We start from the raw sequence: 27,702 nt of genomic DNA, 5'->3' as shown, positions 1-27,702 counted from the left end.
GTTTTGATGGAGTTGAAATGTGAAATAGATGTTTCTGTTTAGAATGGTTTGATGTATGAAACACAGTTTACTTCTCAAAAGCTTCTTTATACATAGATTTAAGCCACATAGAATATAGTGTTCTGCTTCTTTCCTTGTATGCAGCAACAAACAAGGCTGAAATTTTTAAGAACTTTGTTTGCTCTTCCAGTCCAGTTTAAATTCTGGAATGGACAAGGAAACAAGTTATCCAGGCGTTCCAAAAGAACTGGATCAAAGAATGGGTGATTCAGAAATACCATGTCAAATACAGCAGAAGTTCTGGACTTTCTGAGGTGTTCATTCTGAAGGAGCAGTGTGGTTCTTGTTGACCTTGGGACTGCCTATGAAACTCCCTTAGTCCGTCTAGCCCAGTATTCTCTACTCCAGGGTTTTTCAATCAGTGGTACATAAGGTGATTGCAAGTGGTACTCACGCACTCACAGATACACACCACCCAGCAGTGAGACTGATGCAACACTACAAACAGCAGGAGGACGCTCGGCCAGGCAGAGCTGCAGCACATGGTTTTTGCACACTTGAAAAAGCCTTTCTGATCGGAGCCTTTTACCACTGTTTGTCACTTTGTATCTGGCCTTACCAACCTTGAAGTAACTGGCGATGACATCATAGCCAGTTACTTTTGATGGTACTTAGTTAATTGGACCATGTGAAGTGGTACAGCGGAGGAAAAACTCTGCTTTATTCCAATTGGCAGTGGCTTCCTTAAGTCACAGGTAAAAGTCTTTTTGCCAGTCCCACTACCTGAGAGTCTTCTAACTAGAATTATGTATACCATAGCCCTAAGCTATGGCTGCTTCTGCTTCCTGTTCTACAATTGTTAAATACCAGTTTCTGAACAACGTCAGCTTTCTGCAAGGGAGGGCCTGTAGTAGCTCAGTAACTACTTTGGCTTTGAAGATGTGCTTTGGGGTTTGTGCCTGCAGGATGAAAAGGAGTTGCTTATAGCATATTCCACACTCTCCAAAAAAGAGCATGGGATTGCCTTTGCCTGCATTCATGGCAGGAAGGGAGAAACCAATTCACAGGAAGACTACAACCATCATACATTGTTAATGATAGCATTTATTAATAGTAACATTACATTGCTAGCATATTCATATGTAATTATTCTGGAGGAGAAAAAGGAAGCGCAAATGCATCCTGTGTTACTAGGATGGCATACATGAAAGCTGCAAAGAAAGGGGGCTGTGCAAAAAGAAGAAACGTAGCTCTTTCCATCATAAGACCCACACATCTAACCTGTCAAGCAAGGAACAGCACTGTCTTCTCTTGATGCAGCCCAGTCCTTTCCATGTCTATTTAGAAGTGCATTCCACTTATTTTAGTTAGATATACTCCTAAAAAAGTGTATGTAGGGTTTCAGTCTTAGCGCATTTCTTCCTAAATGTGAGGCCTGGAAGTTGTTTTTTTAAAAAAAAAAAAGAAAAAAAAAGGACGTACTTCTAATCTATTTGAAGAGGTGGAACAGATTGTGCACTAGAAGGGACACTCTGCGGTTAAATACACAATTGTTACCATGCTGATTTCCAGCCTCCCTGTGACAGAAGCTTATATATAAGGCAGTCATTTAGCCTTGGCAAAAGCAGCCCTAAGCTAGGTTCCACAGCAATCAGTGGCTATTTGAACCTTAATTCACAGTAAGAGCTAATGAAGTGGTAGGAATGGGGGCAGAGAGTGACATAGGAGCCTGCTACCGGGATACCTAAGGAAGGTGCTTAAGCCTGTAGAGAGGAAAGGAATCAGAGCTAGCTTTTCTCCAAGAGCATTCCCTCATGCTTCAAAAATTTCCGGTCAGTGGTCAAAACTCTTATACGGTAGTGTGTCCGCCACAGCCACAGATTTGTCACGGTTTTGGCTGTGACTGTAATTGAAACCATGGGTGGTTCTTCGTCATCATCATCCATAAATCCATTTGGAGCTGGGCCCATAAATAGTTACCCTTCAGCATGCAGCAGCAGCACATAGAACTGGAACAAATGTTTCACATAACGGCCATTGGCCCTAACTGGTCTAATTGAGACATTGGCAATATTTCCAGCATTTGTCTTAGTTTTATTATAGCCTCTGAGAAGACTTCCCTCAAGTAACTCTGAATGGGAGCAAACAGAGTTTCTGCTTGGCACCTTCGACCCAGAGAACTGTGTGAATTACATATTGGGGTTTGTATTCAATTTATTATGGATCATCCCAAGCAGAACAACCTAACAGTTTATTTTCACTATGTTGTTGGTCTGCATTTGCTACAACAGCTTAGGTAGCTTCCCTACAATCTGCTCTTTCATTTGCACCACTGCCTTCTTGTGTCCCCAAGGCTTGCTAGGGCTCAGGTTTTGTAACTAATCATGAGTGCCATCAAGCATGTACAAAGTGTATTTTCATCCTCAGGCCAATCTCTGTGCATCTGAGATGGAGGCAAGTCTTTCTGTGTAATAAATTGTGTCTCCCGAGGCAGCCTTGAACCCTGCCCCTTCTCTTTAGAAATTAAGCACTACCACAGTCTCAGAAAGAAGACAGTGTGCAGAAAAGTTTTATGAGTCTGGAATAGCCAGTGTGACCTCAGTTACTCCCTCTTTGAAATTATATATATACTTAGCAGGGAAGGCGATATCTTTAATTGATCTCACTTGTAGACAAGTACACAGCCTCTGACTGGCCCACTGCTCTCCATTAACAGAAGATGCATTAGCGCAGGGTGCTGCATTATATGACTTCAAGCATATTCATGGCAGGTTTTTTGAGTTCTTCTTCAGTTTATACAGTGCAGAAGCCCCAGATTCCATTCTAAAGGCCTAATCTTATCCATGAGATATGCCGGTGTAACACCCCATGCTGGCGCAACAATAGATCCACAGGTGCAGCAGAACCCCTCCCCACTGACAGCTGCACCATGAACACTGATGCAACAGCAAGCCATGCCATCATAATGCAGGCACATCCTGGACACCAGTGCAACTTTGCCAGCAGAGAAACCATAATGGGTATACCCCAGTGGTGCCACTCTCCCTCACACACACCAAGTATGCATCTCAAGTCAGGGAACAGATGTGACCGATGCTTTCACTCTCTTTTGTTCCTCCTTGTTCCACACAGTAGCTATCCTACATGTGATCACAATGTACAGATCCCAAGGGCCCACCTGCCTACACATGAGAGCTGTGAGAGTGACCAGTGAAAACCTGTCCAGTCCAATCAGACCCCAATAGCTTTGCAAACTTAATGACAGTGAACCAACTGGTGGAGCCAGACCTCAGAAATACCTGCTACTTGGCTCTCTGTTGGATAACTCACAATGGCACAGCAGCCCTGCTGGAAGGAGGTGGTTGGCAACCCCACCTGTGTGTTTCTCTTCCAGATGCTGTTCCATCACTGATACGGTTCAATAAAAACCTTGAATTGATCACACTTATTGTCTCTTTGTTGGTAGATAGGGAACTTCCATCCCCCATATTTTCCTGCACCAGTGAGAGTGGGCGATCACCTGAGGAGCTATCCAGTAGCCTCAAGGTGCTCAAGGAACCACTCAGTATCCCTTCACATGACCCACAGCATCCTCACTGGACACAAGGGCAACACTCCCTGCACATGGCATTAATGTTGTTCAGACACCATCTGGGTGATTTAAGACACTGGGCCATCCTGCAATGCAGTTGTACATATCTTGGATGTGAGCTGGTTACTATGGGGATGGCGCAAGCCCCCAAAGTCTGAGGCATTTCCAGTCAGCATGTGAGACACGAGTAACAGGCTTTGTCCCATGTAAAAATGGCTGCTGCACCAGATACTTGTCAGCACTGGCCAGCTGAAGCTGTTAAGGCCCTTGTCAGGCACTATGGCCCCCAACCAGGCTATGTGATGGTAGTGGTGCAGGCCATGGGTGCCCACAGAGCTGCTTGCTCAGCTGCACTTCCACATGCTGAGAAGCTCATGGAAGGCTGTCAAAGCAGGCTTCCACCAGTGGTGGAACGGCAGGTGAGGCTGGAGCAGGCCACACTAGGTGTCACCCTTAGGAGGGGGATGACACTATACCACCTGAGCCTCTGTTCAGCAATTTTTCACCTCTCTGTGCCTAGCTGCCTCATACTCACTGGTGATCATGTTTTTGTCACTTGCTGTTGTGAACACAGAGCCACTGAACCCAGAGAGGGCCAAAGATTGCTGAACAGAGGTGGTCAGGAGGAAAGCTTATTGCATTGAAAGCAATGCAGTAGGCTGGAAGGTCCAAGGCAGCATGCTTATGTCATCACATCACCCCAAACCTACAGAACACTGAGCTTATGCAGATAAGCACCTCATTTGATAAAGCACACCCTCACAATGCCTCTAGCTTCCACAAAGAGCAGGCCAGCACCATACGGGTTGGCAGTTGCAGGGGCTGAGGGTGGTCTTGTGCAGCGCAATCCTATCTCACACTGGAACAGGCAGGCCAGAAGGGGCCCAAAGTGGCTCAGCTAGAGGCAAGAGCATACTCTTCCCCTTACCCCCAGGTAAGCCAATGCAGCCCTAATGGGTCTCCTCAGACTTGTGCCACCTCTGGAGGTGGAATAAGTCTGAGGCGAGCAGAGCGGCTTGTAGCCGCTTCGTGCTGCTCAGGAACAAGGGCTAGGATCCAGCAAATCTGCCGGGTCCCAGCCCTGCCTCCTGCTCTCCACTCGCTCACCCCCGGGAGCACCCTCTACCCGTCCTCCCCCCACCCTGGAATGCCTCTCTCCTGCCCTCCCCAAACCCCTGCGTCAGCTGAGCTTGGCCGACACAACCTACCTGTGGCAAGCCATCAGGAAGGCTATTTGCAGCCTCTGTGCTCCAGCACACCTCTGTGCACTGGTGTGGCTTGCAAACGTTTTAGGATTGTGCCCTTAGTCTACTACCTATACAATTTGCATATTCTGAATCTATCAAAAGTTTGGCCAGCAGACTCTAAATAGATATTAATGGACCACTAACGGCTTCTCCCTCAAATCTGCATGTTAAATTACACGTTTATCCTGCCGATAGGTCTGGCCAACAAAAAACACCAGACTGGTGGTATCACTAGCTATACTCATCATTCAGGATCTTGGTTAGGCCTAAACCACATGAGGTCTGAGATCATCCTTCTTTGAAACTTAAGACTCCTTATTTTATAGTGTATCTTCATTCAGGTTACCTGAGCTTGTCTGATGAGGAGGAGAGAACTATTGACAGCTACTTTATAAAAAGAACAGCCTCTGTTTTCAGAGCCATTTATCAGTGCATGCTGGTGAGATACAACAGGGGAATAAGATGGATACTGAAATGCTTTTCAAGCAGTAGTATTCATACCACCCAGTGGCACTTCACTGCATGGTATCATAGTACTTGGCTCCTCTGCCATAGTGACCATGAGACACTGCTTTGCCTAACCTGACCCTACTAGTAGTGGAGACAGCTGGGGTGATTGTGCATCAGTGGGCAAGATGTGACCATGAAGCTGCCTTGCACATCAAAGAGATTTGGGGCACAATCCTAACCAACTTTCCAGCCCTGACTTAGTTGTGCCAATGTGGTGTGTGCTGCATCCTGCAGTGGGGAGGCAGTCAAGGGGGCCTCCTCAAGGTAAGGACATGCTTGTTACACTACCTTGGGGACTGCATTGCGGCTAAGTCAGTGCTGGAAAGTTGGTTAGGATTGCGCCCTTGGAGAAGCAAGGTGCATAGTCACCCACTCCTGTTCACATCTGCTGAGTACTTTTACATCCTCCTCCTACCTGTAAAACAAAACAAAAAAGGTTGAAAAGCCCTGGGATAGTGCCATCATAACCAGACATGTACTGGGGTGCTGTAGTGCCCTGGGCAGGAACAGAATGACATCATGTAATGTGATGAGGTCATGTAATGTCACTTCGGGGAAATAACAGGAGTAAGCACCTGTGCTCACAGTAGTGGCTGGAGCAGAATCGCCCGTGGCTGTGAGTGCCCAGGCAGCAGGCGCTCCCATTGCTTCCTGACTTGGGGAGCATGCAGGCACTCCCAGCAGCGGCTGAGGCAAAATCACCTGACCAGTTTTTGAGAGTGCATGTGCACTCCAATCGATTCCCAACTGGGGAAGTGACTGGAGTGCACAGGCTGGCACCCACCTGTCATTGGTGCCCAGGGCTCTTGCCATGCCTTGTCCCAGGGCAGATACACCCCTGCTCATAACCTACTTGTAAATCTTCATGAAACCAAATTTTAGCCAAGGCTGATATAAATAATGCTAGAAGGACCTCTAGACTGACCATTGATTGACTAAGGGCACAATCCTAACCAGGTCTACTCAGAAGTAAGTCCTATTTTGTGCAGTGGGGCTTACTCTCAGGAAAGTGTGGTTAGGATTGCAGCCTTATATGAGCCATTGATCTGACTCTGCACAGCAGTTCTTATATTATTATGAAGATGAGTTAAACATAAAGCACACTACAGCAAATAGCCATAAAGTTGCAAAGCTATGCTTGAGTTAGAAAGTCCAAGTTGCAACACAAGAGGTACAGTCTTCCCATCAGACAGAGTTAATGAAAAATGATCCTAGTTACCACCAGAAGCTGAAATTTCAAGCACAATGATTCAATGCTTAAGACAGTCTGGAGGTAGACAATCATTTAACAGAGTTGAAAGTTGCAGAATCACCTCTCAGATCAACGCAGGAGACTCTCTGAAGTATGCCATCTATATATGAACTCCAGAATTTTTGAACATGCAGATATATGTTTTCAGTATTTGCCCTCCAGTAGCTGCAATAATTAAGCACCATAACTACAATAAGAGATGTACATTCCTCTCTACTGGATATACGATTGGCAGAGTGGGGGGTCGGGTGTCAGTATTTTTTTTTTTCCTTTTCATTCCCCTTGGCTCCAGAGTTTGGAGGCCTTCTTCATTTGAAGCTGCCTTATTCTTTAAGATTTATAGATCTCTCTTTCAGTACAAGCTGTTGTACATCTCCTGCTAACGACTTCTGAGCACACAGGATACATGAGAAGCAGAATGACATTCTTAAGCTACGTGTCACTTGACGCTATTTTTAAATAAGATCCTAGGAGGGTTGTGAGCATTTAAAGAAGGTTAATAAATCTACACATGAGAATAGAGGTGAGTCAAGAAATTAGGGAAGGACAACTTCACAAGTTCTAGTCTAGTTCTTCTAGTTTTATTAAACACTTCAGCTCATGAATTTCAAAGTGATCCATACACCTTCTAGAAACAAGGAGTTTCCTACAATAAAATAAAGAGGGTTGGGAAGATCCAGCTTCCATCCTGCTGCCACCTGATTAGGACAGGCATTGAGGAACCATTTCCTTCTTTCCCCAGGGCTAGCCTAAGTCTTCCTGACACCTGAAGCAGCATGCCAAAGTCTTTCTCCTTTACCAAAAGATGTGCCAGCCTCTGTTCCACTCATACCTCAATGCTCTAACAGGGGTCTCAAAATTTTTAGGCCAGAGGGTCAAATTAAATATCTGGCATGGTGTCAAGGCCCGGAAAAATAAATAAATTTTAAATATAAAATTTAAATAAATACATTAGAAAGCCTCAGAAAGCCGAAGGCCTTCAGATGGCCCAAAAACGTCACTTCTGGTTTTTCAGGAAAACCAAGAAGTGATGTTTTAAGGCCTTTTGAAGGCATTCTGAGGGGAGGCATGTGGCTTGCCGCAGGCTGAATAAAGGCTTGTTGTGGGTTGCATCTGGCCCCCGGGCCAGAGTTTGGAGACCCCTCTTCTAATTAAACACTTTCCTCCGCTCCACATTTCCTCTCTGCCCCCTTTTCCTTTTCCGATCCAGGAAGTGTAAGGAGGGGAAATGAAGGCAAGAAGGCAGACAGAGAAGCAGACCAATCTGCTGCCTGGTGCAACAACTATAGTTGGCCTAATCAAGGACTATATTCCCTCCCTGTAGGGTCCACACAGGTCTGCAGCCCTTTTTGCAACTGTTTACAGGCACACAATGATGACTGGAAACATCATGACAGGACTTCTAGAAACACAAGCTACACAGAATTTGGCTTTGTGAGGTTTCAAGTTGCATGGTGATGCAGCTTAACAGGAACCCTACTCACGAGTAGGCTGGCCCTGTACATCCCCCTTCAGAGAAAGGGGCAGGAACCAGGGATGGAAACTCAAGGCAGGACACAAAAATCAGCGTTTTTCGCTGACTCGGGTACTGCTGATGATTTAGGAATTGACTTGAGGCCACTGACTCAGCATTCGGTCCCCATGCATGCAGACTCGAGTCTGTCTTTGTCTGGTTGTGCTTGCTTACTTTTTTCATGGTGTGAAAGACCTCTTGGGGGCCATCATTCAGACTGGGCAAGGTTCCTGGAAGCAGCAGGGAGGTTCCAGCCAGGAAGCAGGGAAAGGTTAATGTTTGCTTTTGCATCCAGGCAGCCAGGATCAGGCTCTCTTGCCCATCTCCAAAGGAACTTACAGTCATTGGAGGAAGGATGGGCAATCTGATTTGTTTCTTTGGATGAGGGAGGGCAGGAGGATTAAACCAAGGGGGTTCTCGCCTTGGAATTGGCTGCAGAAGCTCAAGGAAAAAGGAGGCAGGAAAGTGGGGGGGGGAGGTGATTCACAGCAATCACGCTTTTCAACTGCATGGCTGCTGTGTGCACTGTTGGGAGGAAGAAGCCTCTTTGAATGACTTGTGCAAATGACCTGTGTACTTCTGAGTGCAGCTGCAAAGGATTGGGTTGTCCTAGTAAGCCTTGCAGCTACCGCACATGACCTTCTTCCCTATTGCTGCTTCTGTCCCTGTTCACAAGCAATCTGCCCCACTCCCTCCCGCCTTGTTTACAGATGGGATGGAGACAGCAGAGGAGTGTTTAAAGAGAACTCTGACACACATGCACACACACACCCTGGCAGCAGCTCCGTTTTTTCCCCATGGAATTGTGGCTTGTTTTTCAATGGGAAGTCTTGTGACTCGAGTCTTTTTGAGTCGCAAAAATGCTCCAGTCGACTTGGAAAGTGCCCCCATTATGACTCGTTTTCAAGTTGAGTCGTGGGGGGTTGAGACTTGTGATTCGACTCGAGTCAAACCATGCCTAACTTACCCCATCCCTGGCAGGAACCTTACAGGTTTACCAGGTGGTGGCAGTATAGATTGACTTGGTTTGCCCATCAGAGGGCCCAGCTGCCTTTAGGATGCCCAGATGCCTTTCATAGAAGGCATCAGACCATTGATTCATCTAGTCTAGCACTATTTACTCTTGCGTTTTCTTATACTTTCAGCTTTTAGCACTGGACAAAGAAAAGGTTGGCCACTGCTGTTTCAAATAACTTGGCCCTGATTTGTCAAAAAAGAGGAAACAAAAAATTAAAGATGATTGGATGCTTCAAGCAGGTAGAAATATGAAACTTCTGGGGGTCCTTGAGGTCCCTGTGCTATTTACTTACTCATCCTTGAATGCTCATTCCAATTCTGAAGTCATTCCATCTTGCAGACAAATATTGAAATGAGACTGGAGACGCAGCTCATTTAAATGAGCAGTAATACAGGAGAAGTGTTTGTTCCATGTTCCTCGAAGGAGTCAGGAAGAAAAACTCAGCAGCAAGAGCACAAACTGTGGGGCACTGAAGCTACAAGAATTCTAATTGTTTGAAAAAATTTCCAAAGGGATTTTATTTTTAAACATAAAGACAGCACAAGCAAGTATGCTGGAATTAGCATCTTGCGCAGTGCTTAATCTTCACATTTTAAACTACCCAGTGAGAACTTCCCCACCGGGCCTGTCAAGTAAACTCTTTCCCCTGTGAAGGGTTCTACATGAGGAGAATCATTATTATATGAGTTTTCTGTTGACTGCAGATCTCTTCAAAGAAGTTAAGAACAGGTGCTGGAGAAGCTACTGCCGCAAATTTCTTAGCAACGTTTTAGTAGTCACTTGCATGTGATAACTCCAGCACTATCATTGTTACCAATACACTCATGTCAATTTGAGGAGGCCAAATAATCTCTGCTGGAAAATAATGGCCCGGTCCTATTCAGGGCCTTAGGCATCGGATCTCACAACCCACTGCTATAAGCCCCTTTCCAGCAGTGCAAAAGCTGTACTGCTGTTGTGCGCTTCAGAGCTGTTAGCGCAAATGGCTGGCAGCACCATGTACATGCCTGTGGCTCCCAGATGCCCTACTAAACCAGGTAAGGTGGTGGCAGGAGTAGTTGCGGGGGTTGGCTCAGGGGAGGATCAGGGCAGGCACTTGGTCAAACCAAGGGTGGGAAGGAGCAGACGGGGAGGATCTCAGCGGCAGCAGTGCACACCAAGATCCTATCCCTCTTTTCCCAGTTCGACATCATGCCTCCTGAGGCTTCTTGGACTGATGCCAGCTAAATAGCAGGCATTGGCCAAAGAGACCCTTTAGGTGGCCACACCCGGGCCATCTGGTTTCCCTCCCCCCACCAGCACTGCAAGCAGTGCATGCTCCATTGGCTCTGCTGCATTGTGCAGGCTGGTGGGGGAAAGGATTGGGCTGTAAGAGTATTTAAGAAAAAAGAAAGCAAAAGGAAATGAAAAAAACAGAATTGTTGAAAATTAAATAGAGATGTACTTATGTATTTGAAAGATTTATATCCTGCTCTTCCCCCCCCCCAACATCAAGGCTCCCAGAGCAGCTTGCAACCATAACAAACAAATCACAATAAAAACATCAAGCAGCATTAAAAATATATTAAAATACAATAAATAAAACATTAAAACTTATACCTTAACTTACCCCTGCTAACTGGTTAAGAGGCACTTTTATTTTATCCTCTTTTATTTAGCAGGTGGAGAGTAACTGGCCCACCTCACCTCAGCAGTGTCTTTTCTAGTGGCTGTCTGCTGGTGTTGCATCTTTTTAGATTGTGAGCCCTTTTGGGACAGGGAGCCATTAGTTATTTAAGTTTTTCTGTAAACCGCTTTGTGAACTTCTTGTTGAAGAGAGCAATATATAAATACTGTTAATAATACTAATAATACTACTACTAATAATGATAATATCCCCCCCCCCCAAAAAAAAACACCACAACAGATCAGATCACTAACCAAAGAACAGGAAGAGTAACCAACAGAAACTGAAGTGGGAACGTTAACCAGAATAAAATAGTTTTAACCCTGCTAGAAGCCCAACAGCAAGGGTATTGATCTCAATTCAGTTGGGAGGGACATAGAGAAGAACTCTTTTAAAAAAAAGTGCCCAAGGTGGCTTACATTTAAAACATAATAAAAATAAGTACAATAAAAAGTAAAAGCACAGTGCTAAAAGGGAGAAACAATCAAAACCCAAGTTCAAAATTCAAAGAGGAGAGACAACTAGAGGGAGAAATGAAGTCTGCAAAATGAAGTCTGTCTCCAATAGAAGGACAGTGGAGAGGGGGCCATTCTGGGGTTGAGGACAAGCTGGTTCATCTGCAAAAACAGTTCCTCAGATACCTTAGTCCCAAGCCACAAATAGCCTTAAAGGTCAAAACCAGAACCTTGAATTTTCCTGGAAATGAACAAGCAGCCATTGCAGCCACAGGAACAGCAGTCTGACATGGCCAAGCTCCTGAAACCATAGGCTGCCATATTCTGCACTAATCACAGTTTCAAGACAGTCTTCAAGGGGTAGCTTCATGTACAGTGTGTTACAGTAGTCAAGTTTTGATGTCACACAGGCCAGAAATATCTTTCTGATCTTTCACATTTGCATTTTTTCAGAGATAAAGTGTTAGAAACAGGGCTGACATTCTTCCCATCAACTAGTAAGTATGTGACAAAGCATTTAGATTCATAACCCGTCAGCTTCAATTTTTTTTTTAAAAAGCAGATTTCATGTTGTGGCATTATCATTAAAAATACGTAGCAAGGTTTTACCTTTAAGCAAAACTGAAAGTACAAATCTTCAAAATACCTCAACTGCCGGTTTCAGAATAAAGCCTATGAATCCACTCAGCTTTCTAGGGTACTCTCTAAAGATCTTGCTTTTCAAAACGAGTGGAAATTGGGCCTCTGTTGCCAGATCTGAACTTCTTGATTGTACTTTTAAGTTCTAGCAAACAACTGAAACTTTAGGAAGCTATTTATCTTTTGGCATGTCCCCTTGAGAGAGGCTAAGGTGCTGGAGAGTTCTAGAAGGAATAATTTACATTCCTCTGGGCTGATCGCCTAGAGACACTGATATTGCTTTGAGACAGAATTAGAAAACCTTGAGCAAGAGGGCAATGAGGCACAACTGCAAAGTCAGCCATGCGCTATATGCGGTGTAACAGTTGGTGTCCTTCTTTTTGGCAAATGGACACAGCCCCCTGCACACACGTCACACACTTCACACTCACCCCTCCCCTCCCCCCCAAAAAACCTTGCTAAAGAAAAAGGATATTCTCTGTTTTATTTTCACTGGCATAAATATTTTGATTTAAATATTCATATAGCCAAATATTTGGTTTCTTTTGCTACTTCCATTCTCCCCTTGCATCTTATTTTACCACACAATAACTTTACTAGGAGTTTCTTCTCTTGTCTATTCATGAGAGAGAGAGAGAGAGAGAGAGAGAGAGAGAGAGAGCTTTTCTCTCATTCTCTGTGGTGAGAAAATTAGCATGTGATGGAACTGTAAGACACCCACATGTTGTCACATGAGAGACACAACTACACATAGTTGTGTAAACCTGAAAACATAATTATGAAAACCTGAGGGGAAAAAATCTTCAAAAATAAATGTGCTTGTTCTTAGTGCCTTTTAGGTAAGATTGCCAAGCAGTGGCATCACTAAGGGGGCATCACTGTAAGACACCCACATGTTGTCACATGAGAGACACAGCTACACATAGTTGTGTAAACCTGAAAACATAATTATGAAAACCTGAGGGGAAAAAATCTTCAAAAATAAATGTGCTTGTTCTTAGTGCCTTTTAGGTGAGATTGCCAAGCAATGACATCACTAAGGGGGGTGTCTGGTGCCACACCCTGGGGTGGAGCAGTGGGTGATGGGTGTTCCACCCGAGCGTCCACTGGGAACTCCATGCCACGTTTGGCAGTGGATGGGCCCTCCCATCCACCCTGGCTTCCAAATGACCAGAAATTGCAGCCCCTGGAAGCAATTAGCAGTGGCACAATGATGTGCTGATGTAATTGCGTCACTGCTGAACAACTTCCGGGATACAACCCACCACTGCTCAGCATAGTAAGGTAGTATGGTGCAGTGGGGGTGTTGTCATCCTCGGGGGTGGAACACTCCAACAATGCCATTGTTGCTAAGTAACCAGAAAAAAAACATGACCTTGCTTTTAGCAGCACAGCGATATGCAGAAATCAGCAAGTGAACCTTTTCACAGTGAGGAGACAAGCATTATAACCCACTAATGTCTGCACATCAAGCTGCTATTAAAGACCAGAAGCAAGAGCTGGTAGAATGTTGGCACTCTTAGAATGTTTCAGATTGTGAACTAGTTTCACATGGTTTCTGCCCTTGACATAACTTCCATATTGTCGACACACTGTCACTAATTGAAAACACAACCTCATTATACAAGTCTGTCTTCCTGGACTTCATGTTTATCCCAGTCTCTCTCACTGCATTTGCAGAGGCATGGAGGGGACTGGGATTCATAAGAATGATACAGCCCACTATTTCTGACTAAAAAGCCATAAGGACTTACTCCAGGTGACAGAAACTTCTGACCCTTTTAATACTGGTCCCTGTGGGATACTCAGAACTAATGGTAGTTCTATTTGAAACTAAACAGCCACTATGGAAATGAGAACCCTATAGGAGTAACAGTACAGAGGGGCCCCGTATCCGCGAATCCATATCCGTAGATTCAGTTATTTACAGATTGGGTCTGCGGGGTCCCCCATGCATGCCCCCCTCCAGAGGTGAGGGGAGCTTTGCTCCCATCGACTCCAGAGGATCCTTTGAGCCTAGCAGAGGCGGCAGACGTCTGTCCACAGCCTTTGCCAGGCTGAGATTGAACCCAACAGTTTAAAAAACATGACTTCTGGTTTCTCCATGAAATCTGACGTTTTTAATGCCCTTTAAGGCATTGAAAACATCACTTCCAGTTTCACAGATAAACCAGAAGTTGTGTTTTTGAATTGTTAAGCTCAATCTGAGCCTGGCAGAGGCCATGAATGGATGTTCATTCATCCGGCAGGTGGGGGGAGGTGTTTGCCCATATCTATGGTTTCACATAACCCTGGGGGGGTTCTGGAATGGAACCCCCACAGATGTGGGGGCATGCCTGTATTTGACACAACAGCTTTAACCATGATAGGGCTAGTATAGATGCATCCTTAATCAAGGGCATGACATCCTATGGGTCCAGCACGTCAGGGATGTATTCTCTGAAAAGCATATTATATTCCCTATATTTTACTCTCACAACTTGCTGGTGAAGTAGATGAGGCTGACTATCCCCCTCAACTGCAGCCTCCCTGCCCCCTTTCTCGTCTTGGATTTGCGCTAGCGAAATCACTAATGTAGGTCTGAGGATACCCATGGTGGAGCAGGGGGCTTATAGAGGTATAAGGAGATTTAAATCCCCTTTCGCTCTGCCATCCACCTGCTGGATACAGTGCCCCCATTTTTGGTACAGCTGCACCAGTAGGGGCTGGTAGGAAAGAATAGGACTGGGCTGTTGATAAACAACAAAAGGATTTATGTAAATCACTGTTTTGAGCATATGAGTAGGAAATCACATTCTATCTAGCTGATCTGAAAATACCTTAACTATTTTGGATTTACAAACTATTTTGGATGTACACATTTCCAGTACACATTTCTCATAATTTCTGGCAATCAAGGTGTCTTTGACTAATTTCAGCTTTCCAACTTGCCTGGAAGTACTGTTCCAAATTTGGATAATCCCATAAATCAGTATAATTACTAAGCACGTATGCAATACTTTTAATTAGCAAAGTTCTTTTGCCACTAATTCAAAGAGACTTACAACAAGCCCTGATAAAATGAGAGGAATCTCAAATATTGTCTCAGACCTGAACACCGAACGAGCCAGCTGCTGAATCCTCAGCTGCTGCCATTGCTTTCCACTACAAGTCTGGCTTGTCAAGTCACACTGTCGGGGATAAGGGGGCGAGACAGAGAAAGCAATTCTGACATTGATGATCACATTCAGTTGTTAACTGTGTCAAAGGCAGAAGAGGGACTCTGTTGCTATAACACCTAGAAATGGATAGGCATCCGCCAGTGTCCACTTAGGTCAAGTACGAAGTGGCGCTGTCAGTAATACATGCACAGTCTCCCTATTCTTTTTTCCAGCCAAAAGTGGAGTGAAAGCCAGCTTCCCAAATGTCACTCAAGACTTCTGCTTCAGGCAATCACATATGACAGGATCTAAATTTGCAGCTGTTTAGCTTATTAAGTTTTACACACTAAACTATTCAGCGTGAATTCCTCAGTGGAGTCATATTTCTTTTAGGGAGTTAGGAAAGTACAAAGCATCTCAAGGCCAAGTCTTTTCGAAGGAGGTCTTTGCGGTGACCTCCTCCATGATTATTAAGATAAAATATTGACAAACAACTTTATTATATGTGCTCATTTTCACCTTGCAACAGGAAGAAGGTGTGTCTGTGCTCGTGCAGTAATACCTCCCATAATGCAGGGAATATGTTATCAGAAAGTCAATGTGAAACAGCGCTATAGGAGATATCATTAATGATGAGACAGAAAACTGGCACTGATTTGCCCATGGCCCTTAGAAGGCACCACTCCCATTGGCCACAGTAGCTGTCATGCCAGGACAAATAGTGCTGTAATGAATCAGCACTAAAAGAAGTAGCATTAAGGGAGGTATTGCTGAAATCCTATCTCAGAGCTTTCCTGAATGGGTAATTAACTTGTTAGGATGGGTTCTGAGACCAGTGCTATGCAGGGTATGTATGTATGTGTGTGTGGGGGTACAGTTTGCAGTTTTAATGAGGAGAAACAAGGGTGAGAGTTTGGCTGGTGTTGTAAATGTAGGTGCAGTTTTGTGTGGGGCTACAACAGCTGCTTTGAGGGAATCTGATGCAGTCAGTTGTTTTGCTGCCTGCTTGAGGAGTATCCTCCAATATGTGATGGGTGGATGGATGGTTGGAACCCTCACATCTCTTCCTATAACTTCCTCCCTTCTACTATTGCCCTTTGTTGCAATTAGGCCACAGTATGTACCCTTTGTATGGACATTTTGTCACCATTGCTGATAAACATAATACATGTCTGTAATCCAGTGTTTCTCAAACTGTGGGTTGGGACCCACCAGGTGGATCATGAGCCAATTTCAGGTGGGTCCCCATTCATTTCAATATTTTATTTTTAATAGATTAGACTTGAGGCTACTATGGTATGTGACTGCATTTGGGGAAATGTTGCAGACCTGTACTTTTAACAAGCTTCTATGTACATTATATTCTTTTAACAATGATATTCAATGGGACATACTCCTGGGTAAATGTGGGCAGGATTGCAGCCTAAGATTGTTAAAAAAATTTCCTGCTTGATGATGTCACTTCCGGTCATGACATCACTTCTGATGGATCCTGACAGATTCTCATTCTAAAAAGTGGGTCCTGGTACTAAATATGTGAGAAGAACCAATACTGTAATCTATTAAATCAGGGAGATTCAATTTATTGAATGGAATATGACTTGCATAATTAGTCTGCATACTGTTTCTCACTTTTGGCAAATCTGCAAATAGTGATGATCTTAGGAGAACAAGTATAGATTTAAACTTTCTGTAAATCAGTGTTCTAATAACTACGAATGAATTTGTATTTTGAACATTGAAAGCATGTTACAGCAACACTGCAATAGGATTATCACCTCCTAGATTGTTTCCAATTGTTAGGTAACTGCATACTGTGGCAAGCTAAAATGGTCCAGAGAACCGTCTAGTATAGCACTTTCACTCACTGAATGAATGAAGTGCAAATCACAATGACTTAGTGATTTAGGGTACAATCCTAACCAGGTCTACTCAGAAGTAAGTCCTATTTTGTTCAAGCCCTATTTGGGGCTTACTCTCAGAAAAGTGTGGTTAGGATTGCAGCCAAAGACTTTGTCACTAAGATTCTAGTGCAAAACAGAATCCAAAGAGCAGAAATTACACAACACCTTTTTAGGACCAATTAAAAATCACAAAATAGCAAGCTAGTTATTGGTCTTTGCAGACCTGTGTCTCTGGCTGAATGTGAAATGCAGAGAGAGGGGAGGAGGAAGAGAGTCTGGTAAGGGGTATGGAAGAGGACAGGTTCACCTGTAATACGTGATAGTCTCACAACAGTGACTCATGAACATGTAGTCTATGCAGAGCTTATTTGGGAAGTCCCATAATGCTTTACAGTTTACTTCCAAAGTAAGTGAAGTAACAGCACTGAAAGAAAAACAGAAATCTTACAGTGGTATCCTTACCGTAACTTGGGCCGGTGCAGCTGTCCCATGCCGGCTCAGAGTGTTGTGAACCTGTCTTATGGCTCCCAACCCTGTGCAGGGCAGCATCGGTAAGTTCAAGCCAGGTGTCACAGGGACATGGGGGTGGTGGTGGAAGGGCAGTTTGGAGGCAGGAATGGGATGTTTTGGGATGGGGGAGGGAGGAATGGGAGGAGGACTGGGCGGTGGAGGAGGGGGTGGGAATGACAGAGGCCTTCTCTGCTAACCCCTGCTCCCAGGCCTGGCAACCCTACACGGGTTTGTACCAGCTATATAACTGGCATGGATCCATGAAACCCTTCAGAAGTGGCTGGGGCATTACCAAGGATGGGAACTTGAGTCTGAGGGAGGTGGCTGTAGCACATCCCTGGGCATTACTTGGGGAAAAAAATCCCCTTATCTCGAGGTGACCTCCAGCCAACTCCTAAGTTGCATTGGATGCCATGCAGTCCACGTGGCCTGGCTGCACCAGTGCAGTTTAGGACTAAGCTGTCCTGTAGTGCTTGCCCCCTCCATCTGGGGCCATTGGGGCAGAGCCTCGTCTGCTAACTCAGGCACATATGAAAGAAGATGCTCCCTGAGGAGCTTGATTATTTAGGATTTAAAAGGTTAAAACTAGAACTTTGCATTTGGCCAAGAAACTAACTGGGAACCAACAGAGCTGCCTTAGATGTTCTATAGTATGTTCCCAATGATCAACAGCCAGGTCACTGCATTCCTATGGACCGGCTGGAGTTTCCTGACATCATTCAAAGGACAGCATGTTATAGAGTGCCTTGTTGTAGTAATCCACATGGGAAGTCAACAGGACATGCAGCTTAGGGGTCTGTCTGTGCTCCAATTGCTATTCTCCTGAGGCTGCAATCCTATATGCACTTACCTAGGAGTACGTCCCATTGAAATGAATGAGACTTCTGAAAAGCATACACTGGATTGTGCTATAACAGTCAACTCAAAGAAATTTGAGTAAGACAGGCTGCTGCTAAGTAAATGCATACAATTTATAGCATGCAGATAAGAAAGAGCATTCATGCAAGGGGGAAGGTGTATCTGGTGTAAGTCTGTACACCTGTCTCAAGCGTCCTGTGTGACACAACAGAGGGGATGGGTCTTTCAAGTAGCCTGACATAGGTAACAGACAAAACTCTGAATTTCAGCATTCTGCAGCTAACTCATCTGAATCTGAACTCATTGTCCTGTCGGACAATAAATCATTTTCATATTAGACATCTGCATGTGTTTACATCCTTGAGAGTGATTTGAGCCCTGGTTTGTACATGGAATAGAATGAGGTAGTGAATGCTGAGGTGGTACCACTGCAGGTTACAGGTGAGAATACCATTTTAGGAGGCTTCACCATTAAAAAATATTAGGTGCAAGTCAAAGCTGGCACATCGAACACAAATATTCCACCCAACTTGCTCCATGCTCTGCTAGTTTTCTATTCAGGGGGAGTTTTGTTGTAAATGCAAAAGAGGATCCAAAGATGTGATCCCCACTTGCAGTAGTATAGCCTGTTCTACTACCTCAGAACTCTTATCACATCATCCTGTGCTTTTGAGGACCAAACTTCAAAAGTCAGCTGGTGACTGGAAATGAGTACCATGAGAATCATTCTCCTAAACCAGTAGTAGTTGGCAACCTTCAGTCTCGAAAGGCTATGGTATCGCGCTCTGAATAGTGGTTCTGGAACAGCGTCTAGTGTGGCTGAAAAGGCTGGTTTGGGAGTGACAATCGCTTCCACTCTGGGAGCAAGTGCAGTCTGTCCCTGGTCTGTCTCCCTGACTGTGGGCCTTCCTTCTTTGCCTCTTTGCCTTAGTTTGTTGGCCAAGTGTCTCTTCAAACTGGGAAAGGCCATGCTGCACAGCCTGCCTCCAAGCGGGCCGCTCAGAGGCCAAGGTTTCCCACTTGTTGAGGTCCATCCCTAAGGCCTTCAGATCCCTCTTGCAGATGTCCTTGTATCGCAGCTGTGGTCTACCTGTAGGGCGCTTTCCTTGCACGAGTTCTCCACAGAGGAGATCCTTTGGGATCCGGCCATCATCCATTCTCACAACATGACCGAGCCAACGCAGGCTCCTAAACCACAGTCCTATATATGTCTGTGTGACCTCTGTGTGTAAGATACTCTAACTTGCAATGTGCAGATTGTGAATAACTTTGTTGATAGCTTTAGCTTTATTAATGTAATCCCTGGGGTGTCCCTGGCGTGAGTGCCACCCAGTGCAGCACTTACCTGAGAAGTCTCAGTGTTCCGGAAGTTTGGGGGTGACAAAATGATGTAATCACATCCTTCTGGACTATTGCATTAAATGTGAAAAGCCTGCTTCCAGAACGGCCTCCATTCAGCGATCTTTGACCCACTACAGACTTAGTCGCTTAGTGTTCTCACTGGCAAGTCACAAAAACATGATCAACAGCAGGGGTGCAAGGTGGCTGGGCATGGAGCAGGCTGAAGATCACTGAACAAGGGCTCAGGCAGTGTGGTGTCACCCTTCCTGAGGGTAGCACCCGATGTGGCCTGCACCAGCCACATTCCCCTTGTGATGCTGCTGAACGTAACAGTACCAGATGTCCAATATCTACATAAACCATTTTCAGTTCATAAGTACATGAAACAGCAGTTAAGATAACTACTGAAGACAGAAATCCCCCAAATCTAGCAATCTGTTCCCCAAATATGGGAGTCATAAACAAGGAGAGTCCTTTTCCCCTTCTGAATAAAACAGAAGTGATTAATCAAAACTTGAAGACTTGTCCCCTCAGGAAAGGACTGAAAGAGCATGAGAAGGTCTCTGGGAGGCTGGAAATGAAGAAGGATAAGAGACTGAAGACTGGCAATTAAATTAAAGACAATAAAAATGAATGCTGTGCTTGATTGATAGCTAGTTTGCTTTTATAAATAGGAAAAGTCTCCAGCCTTTCGTGGGAAAATATATGAAGGTTGCCTGTCTGCCTCCTTTATCAATTGGGCTTGGTATATCAGCCTACACAATACATGAGACCGGTTTAAGAGGAGAGCTTTTGCTTTTAGATATAACTTTACTGTATTAAAGGAAGACTAAGAACAGATGGAAGAATCTTGGACTGGAGAAGGAGAGAGAGAGAGAGAGAGAGAGAGAGAGAGACTGGGTGGCTGCAGCAGGATGGGTTTTCCATATACGTCTGCATTTATTTTTAAATACTCCCTCCGTCTTTCTGCTGGATCGACAGTTTCTTCATGCAAAGGAAGAAAATGGAGGAGGAGTAAATGAAGGAGGGGGAATATGATGTGGAGGAAAGGGGGAGGGAAAGACAGGGTGGATGGAAACTGGTGATCATTTCCCAACCCTTAAAGTCAAAATTCCATCTGGAAATTCAATCCCCTCCATAATGACACACAGGCATGGAAAATAAGATTTACAACCAGCAGAACTGTAATTCTCCCAAGAAAAAAAGTGTCAATCAATCTTGCCTTTGAATGTCAACAAGAGACCCGAAACTGGCTTTGTCATATTCCTCCCTCCTGTTTTGTCTATTACAAAAATGCACTGGATGCTTTTTTTAAAAAAAATAGGGCACTGGAGTCCCCTTGATCTGAAAGAGCTCTGACCCCCTTATCTTCCATTTATAGCCTGACTCAGAATGACATCCCCCTTGACCAGCGAACTGTCCAATCCAGCTGCAACTACCAAGATTGTATTAGGCAGTAAGTGAAATATATATATGCCCTCATGGTGCTGAACACACTGGGTCTACCTCCAAGGCACTGGGCTGTAGATCATCCTGACCACTCACAACTCCTCATCCAGGAATCTCTTATAAGGTTTTTTTGGGGGCACCTTTTAACTACAAAAAAGAAAAGAAAATGGCACCAAAGAAGGACGTTAAGAAAGCTGCAGCACCAGCAGCAGCGCCAGCCCCCGCCCCAGCGCCAGCACCAGCGCCAGCCCCAGCAAAACCTAAAGAACCACCAATTGATCTCTCCAGCATCAAGGTACACAGATGAACTTGGGTGGTCACTGAAAAGTCCTCTCTCCAACTAGAATAGGATAGTGGCAGCCTCTTAATGCAACCTGGAAGAATATTTTTGTATTTTTTTAATTGGCTTAAGACGTAAATGGAACTGAGCTGGAACAAAAATTGGGCTTCTTCCTTTTTCTGAGATATTTGAATTTAAAAGAAAAAAAAAGGCACAGCAGATATTTTATTTCATTGGCTGAGCTTGGCAGATTAGAACATTTTGACTTAGTAGCCAAGGGTCATGTTTTGTTTTAAATCTGGTATCTAATCTGTTTCAATTTGGCCTGAATTATTGCTTTCTCAATTAAATTTGTATGTGCCCAGATTATGAGATACATCAAAAATCTTCAAAAGTCACAGCACACTGCTGAAATTAATTAAATAACAAAATTAATTTGAACTGTTTCTTCTCTTTAAGTACCATTTTATAAAGATTAATTATTTTGCAAGTTTTGTTCTGAAGATATTATATGTACATTTAATATGTGATGAGGTAGTCACTCAGGATGTAGTGCTTTACTAACACTGCAATCCTAGGCATGTCTACTCACAAGTAAGCCCAACTGTGTTTAATGGAATTTACACCCAGGAAAGTGAGCATAGGATTGAAGCCTTAGGTTGCAATCTTAAACACACTTTCCTGAGAGTAAGCCCCACTGAACCCAAGGGGACTTACTTCTGAGTGGGCATCCATAGGACTGTGGTGTTATTCTTTATAAAGAGAAGCAGCATTTTCTTTTATCTTTGAAATTAGGACAAACGAGGATGCTTGATTAGATAAAATTAAGCTGAAAAGAGCGATATTTCAGTGATTACATCTTTCATCTTTGTCGTTCACTGCAAGTTGCTATGAAGTTAAACCAGCTAACTAATATGGAAAACCTTTGAGTGTTGTTTGTCATTTCAGAGCTGATGTGTGCCAGCTTCAGTTGTTGCATGCTTGAATTAAAACTTTATGCACTGCAGTTTCTGCTTTGCTTGGGACAAAGTGCAACCTGTCAGGGAGCACTCTGTGCGTAAAGAGGACTGAAGGAAAGACCCAGCTAAACAGATTATCTGAACCTGTCCAAGTGAAGCATCATTCCCAACCTCTCTCTCACCCCACCTTCCCCACTTTGATTTATCATGGTACGAATTTAGCAAACTCTACCTAAGAAATCCAGCCTAATATGGAGAACCAAAGAGGGAAAAATGTTGCAAGGTTAGCAGCAATTGTGGGAGCTCCTCATCTGAACCACAAGATACTTTTAATGGATTCTAATACATTTAACTGGCTCAGTGTGGTTTAGAGACATTCACTACTAATTCTGCAGTCACAAACTGCTGATCTTTACCAAATACTGGGTGGGTCAGAGTAAAATCTGAGTGTTGGATTTGCACCATGTGAACAATAGTGGTACTGTATCGAACTGGGTGGATTAAAAAAAACAAACAGAAAGATTTGTGGGGGTAGGGATAGATGCTCAAAATTGAACCCAGAGCATACTGAGCTCTAAATGGGCCATCTGTGGTGTATTTTTTTCTTTTACAATTAGATTTGATCGTGCACTTCATGAACACTGAGTTATGCAGGCTGATTTTTTTCCCCTCTAAAGTAATTTACATTAGTATGATGACTGCATGTATTCAATTCATTAGGAGAAAATAGAATTTTCAACTCTAGTGGCTCTGACTAATTTATCATTACAGAAATATCCTTAGCAGTATATTTATCATCTGAAAAACGGAATGCTGTGATTTCAGTCATCACGGCAGCCCTCTATGACCCTCTTCTTTAGGCCTGACGACTCTTTTCTTACTTGAGAGATTCATTCCGGGGCACAGGTGGACCTTCTGTGGCAGGCATCAGAGCATCCTGGTCTGGAATACCTAATTCACTAGCACAGAAACAACAATGCTGACGTTTAACTTGGCTGGGTTGTATGTGGAGAAACCTCTCAAATTATTAAACAAGCATGTTGTAAAGTTGTGTAGTAAGACTTAGCATTTGTGCTGCATGTTTGAATGTTCAAAATGCTTGATACAGGGCGTCTTAGGTATCCTTAACCAATTCTATAAGGTAGGTGGGCATCATTATCTTGGTATTGCAGGTGGAAGAGTAAGGCTGAAACTGAGAGAGAACAGGGACTTGGCAAGGCCACCCAGGAAGTGTATGACTGATATTTGGACCAGGGTCTTGGCAACTCGTAGCTCAGGCTCAGAACTCATATCTCCACTAATCACTGTTAAAGGATATCCTAGTTTTGGAGCCCAAGACTTTTTAACTAGTTGCTAACAACACTATATAGGAGAAAACTATGAGTTGTTATCCTTACTATTTACAAATAAGGCAGACATCCTTTCACCTTACATAGCTCTACTTGCTCCTAGAGCTGGAAGCACTGAAGGTCAGTTCCAGTCTCCCCATCCTATACTGTAGCACAACTTTTCTTCAGCTGACTTCTTACTTATATGGCCTTGTTCTCTACTGCGTTTGAAACTGCTTATCCTCACAATACCTCAGTGAGGTACATGAATATTCTTATCCTCATAACTTAGGCACAGACATTTGGCCAAGGTCACTACTGAGATGGTTGCAGTTCCAAGGATTAACATTAAGAGTCTGGTGTCCAAGTCTAAGAACCATCCCAATGAATAAGATGCCAAGCATTATAGTCATTTACATTTCTGAGAACATTCGTAAGTAAGATGTTCATCTTAGACCCCCTAATAAGGTGTGCAATGTTTCACAGGCCTTTCCAGAAATGTCTGGAGGAGTTCATCAGGGGCATATCCACATTGAAAAATATTCCCAAGTAAGTTAGTCAAGAGCTGCACCAAATTGTTTCATTCCCAGTCATTTCAGTTTGCAGGGCTGAACAAAGTCCTTTGCTTGAGGCCCAGACAGCAGAGGACAATCCCAGCTACTGAGCTTCATGGACCACTGTTCTTATGCATCTTGCCTCAGGATTGCTTTAAACGAATTATTCCCCTGCTAGTAAGCGATGACAACTCAGATGAAGAGCTATTTCCTTTTACAGTGGAAATGACCATTTTGTGAGCTTGTGATGCAGAAATACGCAACCCTGTTCTGCATGTCCTATAGAAGAAAATCCTCAAATAACATTCATTTTACATAATCATAATCACAACTCATTTGGCTTTTAAAAAAATCAACATTTTTTATTTAGTGTTGTAAAACCAAATACTGTGTTAGGCTACATGAACACAAGAAAAGCTGACAGCTTAAAAAATATTTAGAATTCTTTCAGTATTCTCTTAAATGATCACATATTGTTGGAGCTTCCCCTCCTGCTTAATAGTCACTAATCCTTCAGCCCTGAATTCAGTCAAGACAGACAGAATTCATGCAGGTTTTTTGAAGGTGCTCCTACTTGTCTTACTTTCTAGCACCACCTGTTGGACAGCAAATTAGCAGGAGTGCACATTAATAATGACATTTGATTAATATGCAGGCTCAGGAGTTACAGATGTATGTACAGACTTCTGAGTTATGGGTGGCTCTGTTGGCGCTTTTGTGCAGACACAGCACGTCCCTTGTGGTGCTTTTGTGCAGGTGTGATAGCACAGGGCCAGCAAGAGCCAGATAGTTCAAGATACGTATATTTCTGGACAGACCACCAGAATGGAACTGGGACATATGTTGAGAGCAGCATATTGTACATTTTGCAGTCTCAAAGTACGCTGGTTTCTTAAAAGGTTTTTTTCAATTTCCATAAATACTCTTTTGTGACAGATACAGCTCCAGTTAAATAGGTCTTATACTATGTATGTACGTATGCATTTTCTGTACTTTTATGTATAGGGACACATACACACTTGCACTCGCGCGTGCACACACACACACACACACACAAACACACCACAGAGAGAGAGACTCTCAGCTTCCTGAGTATATCATATCCTTCGTAACTACCACATAGGACAGCAGTGCAGGTGAAATTCTTCCCACAAGCAAGTGCAGCCTGTCAGACAAAGTACACACAGATATACCTTTTTAACTTGTTGACTGGGATGGGAGAACACTCTGCTGTGGTTCTACTTCTTCCTCTAAAGACAGTTCCTTTTGGAAGTGCTGGGAGAGGAGTTTTGTTGCTTTGCTCTTTAGCTGTTGACCTATGGAGTTCTACAAAGTTCTTTATTGTCCCCTATGATGTTTAATACCTACCTGTTATCTCTATAGTAGCTTCCTGAAGCCACTGAAGAGATTGTCCATGTGGATTAAGAGTGATGCTAATGACATCCAGCTCTCTTTTCATTTTCCTTTGACAGAGACTGTCAAAATATTACAAAGTGCCTGGGACTGGATGAGGAAAACAAATTGATACTTAATCTAGATAACAGAGAGATTTAGCGTGCAATCGTAACCAACTTTCAAGCACCGGGATAAGGGCAATGCAGCTCTGAGGTCAGGGAACAAACATTCCCTTACCTTGAGGAGGCCTCTGTGACTTCCATCCAGTTGCAGGATGCAGCGCATGCCCCCTTGGCACAGCTATGTCAGTGCTGGAAAGTCGGTTAGGATTTGGGCCTTAATTGTTCAGTACAACTGCTGAGCCAAAATCAGGAATTCAACCTGTTTGGGATGGTGTTGCTCTTCCCTTGACTACTCAGGTTTGCAATCTGGGAGTGCTCCTGGATCCATCTTTGTCTGGGGTTGCCCATGAGTAGTTTAGCTCAGCTCAGACTGGTGCGCAACCTGCACCTGTTTGTGGAGAAGGCAGATCTGCCTGTACTTACACAAGCTTTCCTTAGAACAATAATGGACTCCTGCAGTATAATTCTAAAGGGGCTGCCTTTAAAAGTCTGGGAACTTCAGCCTGAGTGGCTTTTTGCAGAGCATGTGACTTCCTGTTTACAACAGCTTCACATGCTAACTGGCCAATCCAGTGCTAGTGATTACCTTCCAAGCTAAACATCTTTGGACCAAGATACCTAAAAGATAGTCATCCTTTCATCTAAACCTGTCCAGACAATGAGATCACCTGGTGAGGCCCTTCAGTGTCCTGCCAGTTTCTGAGGTTTGAAACAAGCAACGGTCTTCTCTGTGACTGCACCCACGCTGTAGAAGGAACTCTTTGCCCAGAGAGACTTCTTTCCCCTTCTCTGACAGCCTTCTGCCATGTGGTGAGACCTTTGTGATTCCCTGAATTTGTAGTACCTTTCTACCACCTTGTTTTTTTAGTTTGTTTTCAAGTTTTTAAATAGGTTTGTTTATCTAATTGTATGGTTTGAATGGTATTATGAACCGTGCTGAATACTACAACTACTACTAATCATCATCATCAACATCTTCATCATAAATTGAAACCAGATTATAACCCAATGACCAACAGAAAATGTAAGAACAAAGTTACTATATCTTTGGGAGTGTAAGAGCCCAATCTTATCCAACTTTCCAGCACAGGTGCAGCTCCAATGCAGCCCCAACATCAGGGAACAAATGCTTCCTTACCATGAGGAGGTCTCTGTGAATGCCCCCCACCACAGGATGCAGCGCACACCCCATTAGCACAGCTGCACCAGCACTGGAAAATTGTACAGGGCTGGGTCCTATCTCTGTATCAAAAGTACTGCTACATTCCATCCAGGCCAGTCCAATTCTCCTCCTGCCTACTGATGCAGGAACACCAAAATGGCTACTGCTTCATGCTGCTGGGGGGCGGGGGTGCAGTTGCAGGGATCTCCTCTGGGTAAGAGAATATTTGTTCCCTTATCAAGGAGTACGCAGTGTAGAGGGGTCTGCTCGGACCTGTAGTAGTGAATTTGCTGGTACATGTCTCTGTGCACCTGTGCCATTGAATCAGCTTCAGGAAGTGAGCTAGGATTCAGCAGTCACAACTGTCGCTGAAATTGTCCTCTTTCTTGACCCAATCTGCCCCTCTCCCACCTCTAATGCCACCCTGTTCCGCCCTCTTCTGTCCCTGTCACCACCTCATTCTGCTTTCCTGTACCCCTATTTTGCCCTCCCTCCACCCCGACCCACCTCCCCCACCATCCTACCTGCCTCGGTGACTGGCTGGCAATACTCCTGCTCATCGGAGAAGACTTCAGCCTTCCTGCTGGTACTCCAGTAGTGTGTTTTATGACTGCTGTAAGGCAGTGACCACCAGCGGAACACATGTTCTGCTGGCAGCAAGCCAGAATAGGATTGAGCCATAACACTATTATATAAACATAACAGGAGAACCATCAAGGTGGTAGATGGGCAAAAAAGAGGGAGGACAAAAGAATCTAAGCTGGGTAAGTAAGTAAGTAAGTAAGTAAGTAAGTAAGTAAGGGCATAA

The 27,702-nt window shown here is 44.1% G+C and overlaps 1 protein-coding gene across 1 annotated transcript in view; it reads left to right on the top strand.

Moving 5' to 3' along the window:
• The first annotated feature begins 21,260 nt into the window (after nucleotides 1–21,260).
• MYL1 (myosin light chain 1) overlaps nucleotides 21,261–27,702 on the top strand; it is a 42,828-nt gene continuing 36,386 nt past the window's right edge. Inside the window, exon 1 of the mRNA XM_066636728.1 lies at nucleotides 21,261–21,389. Within this exon, the coding sequence (XP_066492825.1) occupies nucleotides 21,261–21,389 (129 nt within the window). The remainder of the gene's footprint in view (nucleotides 21,390–27,702) is intronic.

The sequence above is a fragment of the Tiliqua scincoides genome, chromosome 1, assembly GCF_035046505.1.
Source record: "Tiliqua scincoides isolate rTilSci1 chromosome 1, rTilSci1.hap2, whole genome shotgun sequence".
NCBI classification, from domain to species: Eukaryota; Metazoa; Chordata; class Lepidosauria; order Squamata; family Scincidae; genus Tiliqua; species Tiliqua scincoides.
This window is presented reverse-complemented; position numbering and strand designations above follow the sequence as displayed.